Source organism: Camelus dromedarius, chromosome 2 (genome assembly GCF_036321535.1).
Source record: "Camelus dromedarius isolate mCamDro1 chromosome 2, mCamDro1.pat, whole genome shotgun sequence".
Taxonomy (NCBI): Eukaryota; Metazoa; Chordata; class Mammalia; order Artiodactyla; family Camelidae; genus Camelus; species Camelus dromedarius.
This window is the reverse complement of record NC_087437.1, coordinates 52,262,273-52,279,326: the sequence shown is the minus strand read 5'-3', so window position 1 is coordinate 52,279,326 and position 17,054 is coordinate 52,262,273. Positions and strand designations below refer to the sequence as shown.

Sequence of the window (17,054 nt, the reverse complement as noted above, 5' to 3'; positions counted from 1 at the left end):
TCCCCAGGATACTAGGGTTATGACAGTTGGCTAAAATTACTGCACACCATTAAGCTTTATTTCTTTTCTTTTTCTTCCTCCTTTTTTTTTTTCTTTCTCTTCTCTTTTCAATCTCTTGCCCAGGGCAAAATTGCCAAAAGCTACAGCTGTCTTGGATACAGTGATTGACATAATGCTGTGTTCTTGGACCTCCCAAAGGCTATACTTCAAGATCAACTGTTGAATTTTTTAAAAAGTAGTCATGCCCAGGCCCCACCCCTAAAGATTCTTAACTGAGTCCACAATGTGGCACGAACATCCAAACTTTTTAAACTCTCAGATAACTCTGATGAGCGCTATTGGTATAGAGAATCAGCCCCTGTCATGGTGGGGATGGTGGTAGTGTCACAAGGCCAGAGATCCAGCTCTAAGCTATCCCAAGCCCATCTATGCCCTGTCCCCAGCATAGATTGCACCAGCCACCTGTTGTCTGATGCCACGACACTGACAGCTCGGCCTCCCTTTCTCATCCACTTGGTCCCCCACCCACTTGTCCTCTTCTCCCCACTGTGTGCTCTTGTCTTCCTTTTGGGTCACCAGGAAATTAAATCAGCTGTAGACCCTGGAAAGGTCTCCATCCTTCTCTGCTGAGTCTGCCTTCCTGTAAATTGAGGATTGGATAACTCATTGGATAACTGAACAAGTAATTGGTAGCCTGTTGGATAAGATTCATGTTTTTCCAACAATAGTGGGGTGAACAGGGACCACATGCTGCTCATCACCGTCTTGCCTCCTTTCCTGAATCCTATTCTCACATCATATGGGAAAGCATTAATTTTAAAAATCCATTCTTTTCAATTCTACTTAGTAACAAACATTAAGGAAATATTCTTGCCTCCTAGGCTAAAAGAAAGAAAGTTGAGATTATACAGTGCCTTAGAGATATAGTTCTTCCGTGTGCACATGGTTACATCCATGCCTTACTTAATCTCTTGTGTATATACAGTAACATCCCTATGCCAGACAGGCTCACATTCATCTATCTTTTTATAGTGAAACTGCTTTATAAGCTCTGGTAGGTTTTCTAATTAACTTAGGTGTTAACATTTTTGATATAGTGCTTTATTTTTGAAGAAATGGTCATACTTTTTAGAAATTAATTTCTGGAATACTACTTTAGAAAATAGTTTTGATCATGTAATTTGTTAAACATTCTTATATACAAACTTTAAAATATAGGACCACAAGGATTCTGGTTAGAAATTCACATATAATATATGGAAAATATTTATTTTATGCTATTAAATATTTATATCCAGGGATATAGGGTCACTCTTTATTAAGGTGCTATTTTACATTCCTCAATAAAATGTTATATAGACCTTAAAAGTCTTTTACCTTTCTATTTTGTTTGTTTGTTTGTTTTTAGGATTTTTTTTAATTGAGTCATAGTCATTTTACAATGTTGTGTCAAATTCCAGTGTAGAGCACAATTTTTCAGTTATACATGAACATACATATATTCATTGTCACATTTTTTTTCCGCTGTGAGCTACCGGAAGATCTTGTATATATTTCCCTGTGCTATGCAGTATAATCTTGTTTATCTATTCTATATATGCCTGTCAGTATCTATAAATTTTGAAATCCCAGTCTGTCCCTTCCTACCCCCTGCCCCCTTGGCAACCACAAGTTTGTATTCTATGTCTATGAGTCTGTTTCTGTTTTGTATTTATGTTCTTTTTTTTTTTTAATTCCACATATGAGTAATCTCATATGGTATTTTTCTTTCTCTTTCTGGCTTACTTCACTTAGGATGGCATTCTCCAGGAACATCCATGTTGCTGCAAATGGCGTTATTTTGTCGGTTTTTATGGCTGAATAGTATTCCGTTGTATAAATATACCACATCTTCTTTATCCAGTCATCTGTTGATGGACATTTAGGCTGTTTCCATGTCTTGGCTATTGTAAATAGTGCTGCTATGAACATTGGGGTGCAGGTGTCATTTTGAAGTAGGGTTCCTTCTGGATATATGCCCAGGAGTGGGATTCCTGGGTCATATTCATGATAAATTCATTGCTATGTTTTTTTTAACATCCTTAATGAGGCATAATTTACCTTTTAGAGTTGTGCAGCCATCCCCATAAATCAGTTTTTGGACTTGTCCACTACCCCAAAAAGTTCCCTCTGACCTTTTGCAGCTTCCCCAACTCCCACCCCCAGCCCTAGGCAAACATTGATCTTTCTGATTCTATAGATTTGCCTTTTCTGGCCATTTACCATAAATGGCATTACACCATATGTAATCTTTTGCATCTAGCTTCTTTCAGTTTGCATAATATTTTTGAGGTTCATCTATGTTGTAGAGTGTATCAGTAGTTTGATGCTTTTTATTGCTGAGTTTACTTTATCCACTTATCAGTTGATGGATAGTCAGGTTGTTTCCAGTTTTGATTTATTATGAATAATGCTGTGATAAATATTCATATATAGGTTTTCATTTCTCTTAAGTAGATTCCTAGGAGTGAAACTGTTGGGTTGAAAGATAAGTTTATGTTTATCTTTTTAAGAAATTGCCAAACTTTTTAAAAGTGGATGTACTGTTTTATATTCTTACAAGCATTGTATGAGGATCCCAGCTACTCCACATCATCACCAACATTTGGTGTTATGTCTTTTTGATTATAGTCAGTCTAGTGGGTCTGTGTTAGTTGTCTTTAGTTGCATAACAAATTACCCCCCAAATTTAGCTGCTTAAAATCAAACAATTATCATCTTACAGTTTCTATAGGTCAGGAAGCTGGGTGTGGTTAGCTAGGTCCTCTGATTAGGGCTTCATATAAGACTACCTTCAAGGTACTGCTGGGGATGCTATAGGCTTAACTAGGGAGAGTCTGCTTCCAAGCTCACTCAAGTAGCTGTTAGTGGGATTCAGTTCCTTTTGGTCTGTTGAACTGAGGGCCTCAGTTCCTCACTGTCTATTGGCTGAAACCCTCCTTCAGTTCTTTGCCACATGGGCTTTATCAAAGGACAGCTCACACATGGCAGCTTGCTTTCGTCAGAGTAAGCAAGTGAGAGAGCAAGAGAGGGTGAGCAGGACTGAAGCCAGAATCCTTCTGTAATTTAATCTCAGAAATGACCTCCCATTACTTAGAAGCCACCTACCACATTCATTGTGATTTTAATTTGCATTTCCCTCATGACTAATGATGTTTAACATCATAATTTTTTCATATGCATATTAGCCATTCATGTATCCTCTTTGGTGAAACATTCCATAAAGTTTTTGCCCACTTTAAAATTGGATTTTTTGCCTTCTTGAGTTGCAAGAGGTCTTTATATACTGGGTACAAATACTTCATTAGATATTTGATCTACAAATTATATTTATTTTATTTAGTTTTCCCACTTGGTTCTAGTCCTTTCTGATACTCTTTTTTTTAACTGATGTATAGTTGATTTATAATGTGTTAATTTCTAGTGTACAGCATAGTGATTCATTTATATACATATACATATATATTCCTTTTCATATTCCTTTTCATTATAGGCTATTACAAGGTATTGATACAGTTCCCTGTGCTATACAGTAGGACCTTGTTGTTTACCCTGTTTTGTGATGATTTTTCTTGTTGTCCCACTTGTACAAGATCTTCTGCCAGAGTTCAGTAGGTATTCTGTGAGAATTGTTCCACATGCAGGTATATTTTTGATGTATTTGTGAGAGAGGGTGAGCTCCTTGTCCTTCTATTCCACCATCTTGAAGCCCTTTTCTGTGTTCATTTTGTATTGCTTTGATAACAAATTACCACAAGCTTAGCAGTTTAAATAACATAAGTGTACCATCTTATCAATCTATAGGTCAGAAACCTGGTAGAGGATTCACTGGAGTAGAATCCAGGTGTCAGCAGCTGCACTCCTTTCTGGAGTCTCTAAGGAAGAATCCGTTTACTGCTCACTTGGGTGGTTGGCAGAATTCAGTACCTGTATTGTAGGACCAAGCTGGTTGTAAACTGGGGGCCATTCCTAGTGCCTAGAGGTCACTGCATTCCTTGGCTCTTGGCCCTCTTGCTCCATCTTCAAAGCCACATTGTCATCAACGAGTGCTGTCTTTCCTACGTTGCACCTCTCTCTGACTTCTCCCTCATCAAATCTCTCTCACCGCAGAAAAGGCTCTCCTGTTTTAAGGATTCACGTAATTAGATTGGGCCGACCTGGGTAGTACAGAGCAAGCCACACATCTCAAGGTCTTTAACCTGAATCATATCTGTAGTCTCTTAGCCACGTAAGATAATATATTCATAGGTTCTGGGGATCAGGAAGAAGATATTTGGGGAGGCCATTATTCTGCCTGCCACACAAATATTTTCTCCCAGTCTATGATTCATCATTTCATTTTATTAATGGTATTCTTTTAAGTACAAAATCTTTAGTTTTGATGAAGTCCAATTAAAAACTTTTTGTCTTTCATGTATTGTGCTAAGAATACTTTGCCTAACCAAAGAAATCATAAAGATTTTTCTTATTTTTTTCTAGAAATTTTTATAATTTTAGCTTTCCAATTTAGATTTATGATCCATTTTGAGTTAATTTTTATATATGGTGCTAGGTAAGGATCTAAGTTTCTTTGTTTTGTTTTGTTTTTCATGTGGATATCCAACTGTCCTCAGCACCATATGTTTAAAAAAAATCTTCTTTCTCTTATTAAATTGTTTTGGCACTTGTGTTGAAAATTAATTGGCCATAAATATAAAGATTTATTTCTGAACTCTCAGTTCTCTTCCATTGATTTGTATGTCTATTCTTGTGTCAGTATTACACTGTCTCCTTTTCTAGGTATTTTTAAGTTTTTATTACTGTTAAGAATGGAGTTAAGATTATTTTGAACCTAAAATATTATTAACTCAGAACTATTTTCCTTAAGCTCACTGGCAGATTAATATAATCAGTCTATCATAATAGTGGCTTGGCTTTGGAGTAAAAGGAAAATACAATTTTTATGCCTCAATTAAGTAACTTGAAATTGCTTTGAATCTCTTAAATTCTATCTTTTGGGACTAAGTTGCAAAGATGTCAGAGATTTTGATATCAGTGTTACATTAAATACCTTGATAAACAGTATTTAATTTTGTATTTTGAATTTCAACAGGTTATTGTTATCATTATGTACACATATTCCTTTGGTACAGGTAACATTTCCAAAGATCTGATTTTCTTTCATATTTCTTGCAGATCAATCTCTAGAATCCCGTAGACTCTGCAACAGGCTGATTCCGAACTTGCCAAACATGGATGCCATTTTCAGTGAAACCATTTTGAGGATGCGGAAACAGCACCCTGGGTGCATTTCTCAGGAGACTTCTGTCCGTGCGGTTCAGGCTGCCGTCCAATATCCCTATGAAATGGGCGTCAAGAAGGTGGAGGATCTGTACATGTACGTTCAGTCATCAGGGCAGGCTAGAGCCCTGCAATATGCTTTCTTTGCTGAGAGAAAGGCAAGTAAGTGGTCCACTCCCTCCGGAGCATCCTGGAAAACAGCATCGGCACAGCCCATCTCTTCTGTTGGTGTTCTCGGTAAGAATGTGTGTAATGTCTTCCCCCAGATCTGCACATATATGGTGCTACCATTTGTTTAGGGCCACCAGTTGCCACACTTTTTGCTAAACATATTTCTTCTTTTAGCTAACTTAATTTTCACCCCAGCTCATGAACTGTCTTTATTTTACATGTGAGGCATAGAGACACTAACCTTCTCAACAGTGAGCTAAACCCCAGTAGTCTGATGCTAGGTCAGTCTGATACCAGACTTGGCATTTTTAACTCATTTCTACCTCTTCCCCATCTCTCACTCCTGGGTTTCCCAATACTGATTATTTGTGCCACATTTCAAGGTATGGCTCGTCACTTCTACAGATACAGATTTGGAATGAAGGCTCTGTCCTTCTAGTCTTTGGATCCATTCACTTCTCCTGGTTCAAAACAATTATCCTCAGATTCATCAGAACCCTGAAATAGTGGCTTCCCTACTCTGTCCTCCTGAAATTTCCCTAAACAAAAGGTCTTCTTCCCTCAGAAGCTAGCTCTCTGATTACATTCTTTGGGCCAGTTTCCTAAACTTCACTTTCTCTTAGTCTTGGCCCAAGAATAGTGTTGGGTGGATTCTGAACCCCATGAATGGTAAGCAAAATGTTATATGTATCAGCTTGTGTACAGTCACCTAGGGGAGGAGGTCTATAGGTTACTAAAGGCATCGACCTTCTTAACCCTCACCCAGCATTCTAGCACCCACCCTACTTGGAGGGAAAAAGCCCTTTCTACACTTTCTTGGTCTGTCGTCTCAGTCAAGTTTGGGTAAAAAAATACTGTGTCTTTTTTTAAAATGCATTCCTTTTTTAAAATTGTTTATTTCATCTAGGTTTTTTAAATTTTATTTTCAGGGAGTTGTATGAAGTCATCTCATTTTTTTTTTAATTGAGGTACTGGGGATTATACCCGGGACTTCATACATGCTAAGCACACTCTCTACCACTGAGCTATACCCACACCCCTAACCAAATATTGTGTCTTTAATACAAATGCACTGTGCTCCTTCTGACACTGACTCTGTTCACTTGTGACTTTTTAAAGAACATAGATAAATAGTGTGACAAAGAACCAAGAATGTTCCCTTTTTATGTTCTTTCAGCAACAATATTTGTTTCTAGTTGTGTACTTACCTGTTTCTTCTTCCCTATATTCCTTGAAGCCAAGAATAATTAATGCAAAATAATAGTAAAAGTTTCAAGTTTATTAGTATTTTGTTTGTCAACAATTTTAAAGACGTCAGGTTTGTATCTGGTATGGAATGTTTAAAAGTTTGAGGTCTGCTTTTTTTTTAAGTATACACAACATTGTTCTGGAAAATGTTTGAAAAGCATTTAAACTATGTAGAAGACAATGTGGATAAAAATAAAATGAGAAAGTTTGGTCCTTTCCCCCTTCTTCATGTTTATTCCCGCACTGCTCTGCACTTCATCTTTGTGAAGCAGGCCCCTGTGGCACCCTGTGTCCTCTGGAACTCGCCTACAGCCTCATGTGTTTCACTGATGCTCCCTCCTCTGTCTCCTGCCTGAAACCTGGCTTACCATGTGCACCGGCTTCTCCTGCAGCCCTCTCAAGAGAACGCTGTTGCTTCTACCCTCCATGGACCTCAGTGTCACTTCCCAACTCCCCTCTCAGACCATTATTCCTTTCAGGACACTTCCCTCTGTGCTCCTGCCATCTGCTGTTACCACTTTATCCTTCCTCATTACTGTCAGTGCACCCCCTTATCTGCCCTCTTTTTAGTACCTAGCTCACAGTTATCCACTTCGGCCCAAATCTTACTGCCATCCTGACTGTCTTCATCATCTGTGTAGATAATTCATCCAGCCCTGTTGCTTCTGGGTTTCTTTGCCTCCTCAGATCCAGTGACCTTCACCTCAGTTCACTTCCATGACCCACACTTATGGCTTCACCATCGGTCTTGTCTTTACCCTGAACATTTCTCCACCTCTGAAACGTGAAATCTCACTTTTCCACCACAACCTTGTATCTTTCCATGTCCCTTTCTCAGCTATTCTGACTACATCCATTACTTGACTGGCTCCTCTTATCTTTACTTTCTTCTTTATTCAGTTTTCATTTCCAGAGTCATCACATCAGTCACTCTCTTGCCAGTGTCTTCAAATTCCGTGATTCATTGTTTTTCATTAAGTCCCCTGCAAAACCCCAACCCTGCTGAGCCAACTTGGCACTTCCATGAGCCCACACCCAGGCTTCTCAGATCAGGGCGGCACCACTGCACATCCAGGCTCTCCCACCTGGAGTGCTCTCAGGGCCGTCAGAAGGGGAGAGGACTGCAGTTGACCAAACACTGCAGGATCAGTAGTTAAGGCATCCCTTATTCTTTTTTAACTTCTCTGAGGTCAAGAAGAAGGAGATTCTTGACCAGACTGAATTCCATGGTACTTAAAGGCAGTCATTTGGTACAGGAGCAGGACTCCTTGACCCTGTCTGTATGTGTTTAGTGAGGAAAAATTAGGAAACTAAATTCAGTATAAATACAGTATATACCTTTGAAAACATAATCACTAATAGTGCAAAGCTTGGTCTTTCAGCCCTTTGTTCTTGAGAACTTTGAGACCACAAGATTGTGAGAAGTTAGTAGCTAAGAACTTTTTGAAAGGAATAGATACTGTGTTTTCATGTATATTTTGTTTCAGTGATTAAATGAAAAGTATCAGTTTATAGAACTAAAGAAGATCTAAAATTAGAGCTAAGACATTTCTAAAAAGCATTAATCTGGGCCACTTTGTGGTTTGGATTACGAGTTGTTTGGGGCCCCAGAGGTCCTACAGAGTCCTGCTCTGCGAGGTGAGTGCTAGGGGCCAGACTCCACCTTCACCAGGGGACTTTCCTTCCCTGCTGTTTTCAGTTCTGAGATATCACCTACATCACATTACACTTTACAAAGCACTTCCACGTAACTTCCCATTAGTCCTGATTGTCCCTGTGAGATTGTAATCTCTACATGTTAGAAGTTTTATATGAAGCTTGGGACTGAAAGCTAGGAGGCCGGGATTTTGAACCCCCCACTCGACCTCCTATTTACCCAGGCTAAATTTTGCTACAGCAGTGAGAGCTATTCAGCATTTTTGTTACTGAGTAAAACTCAGATGCTTAGTAAATTTGGAAAACTAAATGTTTTAAATAATTTAATACATTTATTATATTATATTACATAATCTAATACAAGTTAAAAATTAAATATATTCCAGAGAAACTAAATGGATGAGTTCTGATGACTGATAACATTCTATATTCAAAACTAATCCCCACTGGGGACTAAGACATACAAACTACTATGTATAAAATGAATAAACTACAAGGAAATACTGCACAGCACAGGGAATGTAGCCAACATTTTATAATAACTTTAAGTGGAGTATAATCTAAAAACATTCTGAATCACTATGTTGTACACCTAAAACTAATATAATATTGTAAATCAACTATACTTCAATTAAAAAACAATCCCCAAAGCTTGTCAGTGTCAAGTATACAAGAGTAATGTATACATGGCTTTCACAAAACTGGATTCGACCTGCAGGCTACAGTTCGCCAACACCTGCTCTAGGGTCTCCTCCAAGGCCTCAGAGTTGTTTGTTCTCTGCACCCTCTGTATACAGGTGGTAATGAAGGATCTTGTGGGAGATTTCAGGGGCCAATCGTAATCCCACACCTCCCTTCTTCCCCCATTTCATTGATCAGAATTAGTTACAGGCCCTACCAGGATACAATGGGTCTGGAAAGTACAGGCTTCTATGTGCCAGGAGAAAAATGAAATGGTATGGGGAAGAAACAACAACGTTTTGCCATCGAGTAATTTGTCTACATTTTCCATTCTTCTTGCCTTTGCTTAAACTATTACTCACTTTTCTTTTCCCTTCCCCTGCCTGGGTGGTTCAACTTCTCCAATTTCACCTATTTCAATATTCAAATATGTCTTGAAATAATCTTTATCTTGAAGCTTTTCTTGATTCAGCCAGCCAAAAATAATCTTTCCTTCGAGTCACCAAAGAAATTTGAACTTCTCTCATCATTTAGTTTACCTTGTAAGGTGGATATTTGTGAACTTTTCTTCCTCACACCTCTAGATTATAACCTTCGTGAGGGTTGGTACTACTCACGTTTGTGAATGGCAGTTTCATTGAGATGAAACCCATGTCATAAAATTCACCCACTTAAAGAGCACAATTCAACATAAAATACTGCAGCTGCTATGAAGAACAGTATGGTAATTCCTCCAAAAATTAAAAGTAGAATTACATATTATGATTCAGCAATTCCACTTCTAGGTGTATATCCAAAATAATTGAAGGCAGGGACTCCAACAAATATTTGTAGTCATATCCATAGCAGCATTATTCACAATAGTGGAATAATGGTGGAAGCAACACAAATGTCCATTGACAGATGAATGGATAAACAAAATGTGGAACATATGTATATTCAAAGGGATATTATTCAGGCTTAAAAAGGTAGGAAATTCTGACACATGCTACAACATGGATAAACCTGGAGGATGTTCTGCCAAGTGAAATAAACTAGTCACAAAAGAACAAATACTATATGATTCCACTTACACTAGGTACCTAGAGTAGTCAAAATCATAGAGGCAGAAAGTAGAATGGTTTGCTGGGGGCTGTGGGGATGGAGGAATGGGGTGTTATTGAAAGGGTACAAAGTTTCAGTTTTGGGGGGGGGGACAAAGGTTTCAGGGGGGTTGTGGGCAAGGGGGGGATAGAGGGGTGGGGGGGGGGGGGGAGGGGGGGGAGTGAAAGTAGATGGGTGGTTCTGTGGTAGCACAACTTTGTGAATGTATTTAATACCACTGAACTGTGCACTTAAAAATGATTATGGTGGTAAATTTATGTTTATGAATTTTACCACTATTAAAACATTTTTAAAATACATAGTAACATTGTCAACGAAAAAAAGCAAAACAGTACACTTCAGTGGTTTCTAGATCATAAAGTTGTGCAACCATTGCCACAGTCAGTTTTAGAACATTTTCATCACTCTAAAAACAAACCTGTGTCCATTATCAGTCATTCCTCATTGCCCTTCCTCCCAGCTCCTGGTAACCACAAATCTATTTTCTGTCCCTGTGGATTTTCCTATTCCAGTCCTTTCATATAAATGGAATCACATAACATGTAACCTTTTATGTCCAACTTCTTTAACTTAGCAAAGGCTCATCCATGTTGTAGGAGGTATCATCTCTTTTTATGGCTGAATAATATTCTACTGTAGGGATGTACCACCTTTTGGTTCTCCATGTTGTTGGCTATTTGGCTTGCTTCCACTTTTTGGCTACTTTGAATAATGCTGCTATGAACACTTCTGTACAAGTTTTGTGTGGAGATATGTCTTCATTTCTCTTAGGTTATATATACACCTACCTATCTACCTACATACCCAGGAGTGGAATTGATGGATCATATGGTAACTCCATGTTTAACATTTCGAGGGACTTCCAACTCATTTTCTACAGCACCAGCACCATTTTACAATTTGCCAGCAATGAATCAGGGTACCAATTTCTCCACATCCTCACCAGAACTTGTTATTGTTTGTCTTATTAATTATAGCTATCCTAGTGGGTGTGAAGTGATAGCTCATTGTGATTTCAGTCTGCATTTCCATAATGACTAATGATGTTAGGCATCTCTTCATATGCTTATTGGCCATTTGTATATCTTCTTTGGAGCAGTGTTTATCAGATCCTCTGCCTAATTTTAAATTGAGCTGTCTTTTTATTGTTGAGTTTAAGAGTTCTTTATATATTCTGATACAAGTACCTTATCAGATATATGATTTGCAAATATTTTCTCCCATACTGTGGGTTTTTTTCACTTTCTTCATTATGTCCTTTGAAGCATAATTTTTTTTTTTTAAATTTTGATAATGTCCAATTTATCTATGTTTTCTATTTTTTTTATGCTCTGGTGTCATTTCTAAAAATCCATTGCCTAACCCAGGGTCATGAAGATTTACTCATAGGAGTTTTGTAGTTTTAGCTCTTACCCCAGTCTTTGATACATTTTAAGTTAATTTTTGTATATGGTGTGAGGTAAAAGTACAACATGTGAATATCCAGTTGTCCCAGCACCATTTTTTGAAAAAGACTGTTCTTTCCCCATTGAATTATATTTGCATCTTTATCAAAAATTGATTTTTCATAAATGTATGAGTTTACTTCAGGACTCTCAATTCTATCTCTTGGACCTATGCCAGCATCACATGGTATTGAATACTGTTATCTTTGTCAAAAGTTTTGAAATTGGGAAGAGCGAGTTCTCTAACCTTATTCTTCCTTTTCTATATTGTTTTGGTTATTCTAGATTTCTTGTATTTTTACACGACTTTTAGGATCAGCTTGTTAATTTCTGCAAAAAAACAGATCTTTGATAGTGATTGCACTGGATCTGAAGATCAATTTGGGTAGTGTTGCCATCTTAACAATATTAAGTCCTATGATCCATGCATGGAATGTCTTTCCATTTATTTAGATGTTCCTTAATTTCTTTCAACAGTTGTTTTTTTTTTTGTTGTTGTTGTTTTTTTTTTGGTTTTTAGTGTATAGGTCTTACCATTCTTCCTTAAATTTATTCTGAAGTATTATTTTTAATGCTATTATAAGTGGAAGTTTCTTAATTTCATATTCAGATTATTCATTGCTAGTATATAGAAATACAGTTGATTTTTATCTATTGATCTTGTATCCTTCAACCTTGCTGAACTTGTTTATTAGTTCTAATAGTGTGTGTGTGTGTGTGTGTGTATGTGTGTGTGTGTGTGTGTATGTGTGTGTGTGAAACCTGCTCATTATTATACCCTTTGGAGCACTTACTACAATGCCTAGCCTTAATTAGTGTTCAGCCATTTGTATTGATATCTTTGAAAGCCACATTTCCACAGAAGCCTTCCATTAACGGAGTAATTTCCCAGTTCCCAATACCATTGAAACATTCTTTTTCTCCTTCACTCTTATCTGCAGGCTTGGGAACAATGGGCCGAGGCATCGTTGTTTCTCTGGCAAGGGCCCAAATCCCAGTGATTGCCGTAGAATCAGACAAGAAGCAGCTAGAAGCTGCGAACAACATAATCACCTCCATCTTGGAAAAGGAAGCATCCAAAATGCAACAGAGTGGCCACCCTTGGTCAGGAACAAAACCCAGGTTAACTACATCTATGAAAGAGCTTAGTGGTGTAGATTTAGTCATTGAAGCAGTATTTGAGGAAATGAACCTGAAGAAACAGGTCTTTGCTGAACTATCAGCCGTGTGCAAGCCAGAAGCATTTTTGTGCACCAATACTTCAGCCCTAGACATTGATGAGATTGCTTCTTCCACTGATCGACCTCACTTGGTCATTGGCACCCACTTCTTCTCCCCAGCTCATGTCATGAAGTTGTTAGAGGTTATTCCCGGCCGATACTCTTCCCCCACTACTATTGCCACAGTTATGAATTTATCAAAAAAGATTAAAAAAATCGGAGTAGTTGTAGGCAACTGTTTTGGGTTTGTTGGGAATCGAATGTTGAAGTCTTATTACAACCAGACATATTTCTTATTAGAAGAAGGCAGTAAGCCAGAGGAGATAGATCAGGTGCTGGAAGAATTTGGTTTCAAAATGGGACCTTTTAGAGTGTCCGATCTTGCTGGGTTGGATATAGGTTGGAAATCTCGGAAAGGGCAAGGTCTTACTGGACCGATGTTGCCTCCAGGAACTCCTGCCCGAAACCGAGACAATGGGAGATATTGCCCAATTCCTGATATGCTCTGTGAAGCAGGACGATTTGGCCAGAAGACAGGTAAGGGTTGGTACCTTTATGATAAGCCATTGGGTAGGATTCACAAACCAGATCCCTGGCTTTCCAAATTTCTGACACAGTACAGAGAAACCTATCACATTGAAGAGCGTATCATTAGCCAGGTTGAGATCCTTGAGCGCTGCTTATATTCACTCATCAATGAAGCATTCCGCATCTTGGGAGATGGCATAGCAGCTGCCCCAGAGCACATTGATGTTATCTACTTACATGGGTATGGATGGCCAAGGCATAAGGGTGGGCCCATGTTCTATGCCTCCACAGTTGGGCTGCCCACAGTGCTAGAGAAGTTGCAGAAATATCACATGCAGAATCCTGATATTCCCCAACTGGAGCCTTGTGACTATCTGAAAAAAATGGCTTCCCTGGGAAACCCTCCTCTGAAAGAGTGGCAAAGCTTGGCAGGACCCCCTAGCAATAAATTGTGATCCAGCCTGTCAGGTTATGCCTCACATGCTGGCATCAGATAATGCTAACTGAATTTCACTGAAATTAAATCCAAAGATCTTAAGTAAGATTTCTCTGAAATTCAAAGCAAAAGAAATAATTGGTTGGATAATCCTCCTCTTTGGGTCTTCCATCTGGTGATGATCCTAATGGCTCACATGTCTAGGAATGTCCTTCCTCTGCCTTGGAATCTGTTGTTATCAGATAAATTATTTCAATCACAGTGAATAAACTTGGGTTAATACCATAATAGCTAAGGAGAGAGCCTCAGGAATAAGTTGAGGTTCCCAAGTTCTGTGGAGAAATATGTCATCAATTATTAACTGATAAATGCAGCTAAATCCTAAATTCATTTTGAGCCCTTTTTGAACTTTACACATGAAGTACTGATAGGAAATCTGATGGTTCCTTCACTCATCAGATATTCATTGTGCACCCCCAAGCATCTTGCACAGCACTTGACAGACCTAGAATCCAAAGGGGCATTCATCCAGCAAGGAAGCTTTTGCTAAAGTTCAGATCGTAGTCTCGGGTGGCGTGGAGATGGTTGACAGGGTAGAGTCAGCAGTGAGGGTGTCTATGAGTGAGCTTTGAAAGCTGCCCAAGGAGAGGCAGAGGCAGGGTATCCAAGGCAGAACAGTGTTAAAGTTTATGCAAAACACAGTTGAGAGTTGGTGAGGAAACCACATACTTCATACTAGAATGGGGAACTCAGAGTAGCTTGTCAAGTCGTGCTCAATATATTGCTTCTATCCAAGGCCTATGTGCACAGTTGTTCTTGCTGCTTGCAAGGGACTCAGTAATGTCTGAAGATAATTTCAAGACCACTGGATGTCCACAACCTGATCTTTCTTTACACTTCTATTCAAGGATAAGTATGGAAAGTGGTAAATTGTTAACTTAGTGTAAGAAGAGATCTCAGGAATCAAACGTCCTCCGATTCTGTGATAGAGTAACGATGCTAGTTCCCCTGTCACGATAAGCCTTTGTGATGTTAGGTATGAAGATGGTTGAATCTTGACAAATCCAAAATGATGACAAAACAAATTTTGTATAATTCTGTTATAAGATTTCTTCTCTTTTTACTTTTGCCTTGTATGGTTAAAAGTTGAGGGACTGGTCAACACAAAAACCTATACACAAATGTTTATAGCAGAATTACATAATAGCCTCAAATTAGAAACAACCAAAATGCCCATCACCTGATGAATGGATAAGTAAGATGTGGAGTAGCCATACAATAGAGTATTATTTGGCCATAAACAGAAATGAAGTACTGCTACATACTAAACATGATGAACCTTGAAAATACTATGCTGAGTGAAAAAAATGGGCAAATCTATAGAGCCAGAAAGCAGATTACAGGTTGCTTAAGGTTGAAATGACTGCAGAGTGGGGAATGGGGAATGACTGCTAATGAATACAGGGTTTCCTTTTGGGTTGATGAAAATATTATGAAATTATTGTGGTGATGGTTGTATAACATTGTGAACCTACTAAAAACCATTGAGTTGTATGTGGGGGAACTCTATGGTATGTGAAACATATCTCAATAAAGTTAATAAATAAGTAAACAAATGGGCTCAGGTTGTTATCCTTCAGGGTGATGTAAATGAACTGTTTTCATAACATTTTGACTAGTGAACCCAAACAAAACTATCAAAAGTTCTGATAGAGAAATCTTGAATGAATATAGTGTAAGTTTTCCATTGTAAAAAACAAACAAAACAAAACCAAAAAAACTTTCTGGGGTGTGCCTTGAATTGTAGTTCAGTTTAGGATAATTTTTATGACACGTATTGCTGGATTTCACATAAATTGGTCCTTGAAATAAATGACATCAATAGAAAATATTCCCACAAGTAGTAAATCTGTCTCCAAAATGATTTATTTTCAAATTAATATATACTTATTTCAAGTTAATACACACACATAAACTCTTCTTTAGACTGGAGTAGGTTTTATTTTGAGTTCTTAAAACTCTCTTTCACCCTACACTCCTCTCTGGGTTGGGGTTTTGATACTAGAGTGTCTACGAATAGATTTTGAGTCAATAATCCCTGAAATTTTATGCTAATATTTGTGTCTATGTATCTGAGTGCACTTCTCAGAAGAGGTACCATATCTTACATCATATTCTCTGAAGTGTCTCTGACCCAACAATAAGGACCAATACTTTATATATAAAATGGGGAGAAGAAATATGAGTTCACTTATCCTCATTTTGTATCAAAAGAGGCAAAATTAATTCAAACTGAGGGGTCCTACAAACAGCAGTGGTTAATATGAAGAAATCTTTCCAGGATTTCTTATCCCATTATTGAAAATGGCACTTGCTTAAAGGCTTATTTTGTTGTTGTTGTTGTCATTAATAATTTAAAAACTACCTATTTTTTTTAAAAACACCTTCTGAATGACATTTTAAAAATGTGTTCTGGGTAATTGTCTCTAACGAGAATTATGTATTAGTAAAGCACCCGTGAAGCTTTGCCATGAGACTGCAGCTTTACTGAGACTGATGATGCTCCTTCAATCAGGATAGCGCGGTGCAACTGCAGTTGCTGTCTACTGATTCATTTCCAGCAGGAACAGGTGTGCTCACAAGAAAGAAAGTGAGGGCTCCCACACTCCCCTGATTAATGATGATACAGAAAGGTGCATGCAAACCACACTCCACTGCACCGTAGGAACCTGGAATTTCCAGGATCTTACGTTTGTCTTTAAAATAGACACCTGGAAATCAGAAATATCGCACGCTCACTAGATTAGCTGACCCTCTTGTTAGCCATTGATGAGATTGATGTAAATCAGGTTCTCTGGATTACGTTTTAAAACAGCTTTCTTCAAGAACAGAATAGTCTTTCATTCCTCTTGGGGCTATTAGTGCCAAGCTGCTCATCTTGCCAGCTCATACGAGGTTTGAGATTCACAGAGACAAGTTACCCTGCTTCCTGGCAGGACAGCAGCATTACACAACTCTGAGGGACACCATTTATAGTGTGTTCCAAGGGGCTACCATTCACACAGAAATAATGTGAATAGCACCCCCGCGGACTTGTGCAACACCCAGTATTGTTTCTGGGGCACATTGTGTAGGCATTTCAAGCCCAAAACTTTCTTCTGCTTATTGCTATAAGTATCTTTCTAAACAAAACTTCATTGACAAAAGTAGAGGGAAAGTCTCCATTTAGACTGGTGTCTCCAACGG

The 17,054-nt window shown here is 38.3% G+C and overlaps 1 protein-coding gene across 1 annotated transcript in view; it reads left to right on the top strand.

The window, feature by feature from the left end:
- The window catches only part of EHHADH (enoyl-CoA hydratase and 3-hydroxyacyl CoA dehydrogenase), a 41,910-nt gene extending 26,486 nt beyond the window's left edge, over window positions 1-15,424 (top strand). Inside the window, exons 6-7 of the mRNA XM_010976171.3 lie at window positions 5,215-5,556; window positions 12,566-15,424. Of these exons, the coding sequence (XP_010974473.2) occupies window positions 5,215-5,556; window positions 12,566-13,827 (1,604 nt within the window). The 3' untranslated portion in view covers window positions 13,828-15,424. The remainder of the gene's footprint in view (window positions 1-5,214; window positions 5,557-12,565) is intronic.
- The last annotated feature ends 1,630 nt before the right edge of the window (window positions 15,425-17,054 follow it).